Source organism: Contarinia nasturtii, unplaced genomic scaffold, assembly GCF_009176525.2.
Source record: "Contarinia nasturtii isolate CC-2019 unplaced genomic scaffold, AAFC_CNas_1.1 Cnas_scaffold_6666, whole genome shotgun sequence".
Taxonomy (NCBI): domain Eukaryota; kingdom Metazoa; phylum Arthropoda; class Insecta; order Diptera; family Cecidomyiidae; genus Contarinia; species Contarinia nasturtii.
Window position 1 is genome coordinate 4,284 of NW_022203919.1, and position 2,724 is coordinate 7,007.

General features: G+C 34.5%; 1 protein-coding gene across 1 annotated transcript in view; it reads left to right on the top strand.

The window, feature by feature from the left end:
• Nucleotides 1-1,740: 1,740 nt before the first annotated feature.
• Nucleotides 1,741-2,724, top strand: part of LOC116351950 (cylicin-1-like) — a gene marked incomplete at its 3' end in the record, with an annotated part of 3,869 nt that continues 2,885 nt past the window's right edge. The window contains exon 1 of the mRNA XM_031784106.1: nucleotides 1,741-2,175. Coding sequence (XP_031639966.1) covers nucleotides 1,741-2,175 — 435 coding nt within the window. The remainder of the gene's footprint in view (nucleotides 2,176-2,724) is intronic.

Here is a 2,724-nt window from a genome sequence, read left to right on the forward strand (position 1 = left end):
GTGGACTTTTTTTTACTCATTTCGTTGTTTAATACTTATCTGTTAAAACACTTGAAACTGGTTTTAGACAAATTTTTACCAAGCTTGGGTATCATTATGGTGCTGATGCATTTAATAGTATGTTAATTTGGATTGAACGATTTTATTTTATATAGCACTGTTGCTGTACAAGAATACCCCAATCTATAGTCTCATACGCATAAACAGCATTGATAATAATAAGCTATTTTCGTGATTCCGGAATGAAATGTATGAGTTTGTTTACATTACTTGACTTTATTTTTGACCTCTTTTCTGTTGCTGAAGGATAATTTGTTGCATATCACTGCGCACTTATGCACAACCACCGAAATAAACAATAAATTGAGTGGTCACTTATTAACATTTCCAATTGAACACTCGAACATTTTGTGACATTTTTACTTTTGCTGCGTAAGACAAACAGTTCCTGTTTATCAGTGTTAACAAGCATCATTATGATTCAAATATAAACCAATTAATACAAGACGTTTTATTCATTTTGTTGCCGCATTGTTGAATTCTTACTTCAAAAAATGTTACACACACAAAAATCATCATCAGTACTTCTGTGCGGTAAATTTCATGAAATCATTTGCAGAGTTTGAATTTATGCAGACGACGTTTTTCTGGAAAATTCATGTTTATTATCGATTAGGTTAAAAGTGACCTCCTTCCATTTTGCTATCAATAAAGGTCACTTTTATTCTGAACGATACAATTATGTCTTTAACCAGCCAACCTGCCAAAAAATATCTTTCTAATCTAATTATTGCGAATCAATGAAAAATATCATACTTTCGAGATTATGTTAACCTTTGTTGTGGCCATTCAACTTCATATTGCTGATGATGCTCGAATATCTGTTTCTTAAACTTTCAAAAGGGTTTTCAATTAATTTTTTAATTTAGCGATTTAGAAAGTTTTCAATATTCACTTTGCATTAACGATGCTTGCATTTTAAAAGTTGATGAGGTACCAACTGCAAACCACTGAAATTGCCAACCTAAGTGACGTAAAAGAGTGCGCGCCATTTTTGCTGATTTATTGCGTACAATAAAACTAGATGTGTCACAAGCAGCTAGTCATTGGAAGAAACAACACGTACATATAGTTTGGAAGTTGTAATCGATTTGTTGGACAAATAAATTCCGTAATTAAAGGGTGAGTTTGTCTGAATTTTCGTAGCCATTGTGTATTTAATTAAAATCCAAAATATTGAAACGATTGAATTCAATGAAACTAATAATAAAACTAAAGGATTTTTATTGTTAATAAGTGCAGCATGACGTTGAGGTTATGTGACATTTTTTATGCACTCTCTCCATATAAGAAAATACTTGGTGTACAATTTTTCCCAATATGTATTGCATTTATTTAAACCAGAAATGATTCAAGATTTTACTTGAGATATTCCTTTTTATTCATCCATTCTTCTTTACTCTGAGAATTTGATGATACGATCTCATGGTTCAGTCAGTGGTGGAGCATTACCAATTGACATTTATTTCAACAATATCTGTTGTGTTACACTGCACATAGTGTGAAAAATAAAATATTTATTATAGATGGAACTCATTTCTATATCTATTTAAAACATAAAATTTCCGATCAGTACATTTTAATATCGATTTAACCGGATTAAAAATTCCATACTATCTACAATTTTAAATGAGTTTCTTTTGTTTTTTTTTCTTCCTCCTTTAGTTGGAAAAAAGCACAATGAATCCATATACAACCAAAGGAACTTTGAGAAGAAAGTTGAAGCGTAAATGCAAGCACACAGTTCCGAAGGTCACCATCAAAGAAGAAGTTGTTGTCAAAGAGGAGCCAAGAGATGCAGCTGAATTAGTTCAGCTTCCACCGTCGCCAACACCAATTGATGTAAATAAAACGATCAAATCGGAGAGCGAGAGCGACGATGAGCTGTGTACGAGTTGCGATCTTGATTGTGCAAAGAAAGAAATCAAGAGCGAAGACGAAGGAGAATGTTCGAAGAAAAGTTACTGCTCATCGACACCAGATGATGGTCCGAGTCGAGGCAAAGGTGATGATAGATATGGTGAACATCGACGTCAATCAAAACCAAACAAAGAAAACAGTGAAGGACGACGTGGTCGCACATCTAAAGCGAAGAAAGATAATCAGTCAAAAGGTGTAAAGAAATCGACAGCAAAAAATCAGAAGAAACACAAATACCATTTATGTAAATATGCTACATCACGGAAAAAACATCTCAACGAACATATCCGAATCCATATACGTGAAAAGCCCTTCGAATGCGAAATATGTGCGAAGACTTTCACAATCAAAGGCAATTTGAATATTCACATGAAAGTCCATGCCACCGAATTCCCATTCCATTGTCCAAAGTGTCGTCGAGGATTCAAGCAAGAAGTCGATAAGATCGATCACGAAAAACAATGCCAACACCGTCAATTCGAATGCATGGAGTGCAAACTTACAACAGATCGATTGTCTGATTTTAAGAGACACATGCTAATCCACAGTGGCGAGAAGCCATTCGAATGCGAAATATGTGCGAAGGCTTTCACAATCAAAGGCAATTTGAATATTCACATGAAAGTCCATGCCACCAAATTCCCATTCCATTGTCCAAAGTGTCGCCGAGGATTCAAACATGAAGTCGATAAGATCAAGCACGAAAAACAATGCCAACACCGTCAATACGAATGCATGGAGTGC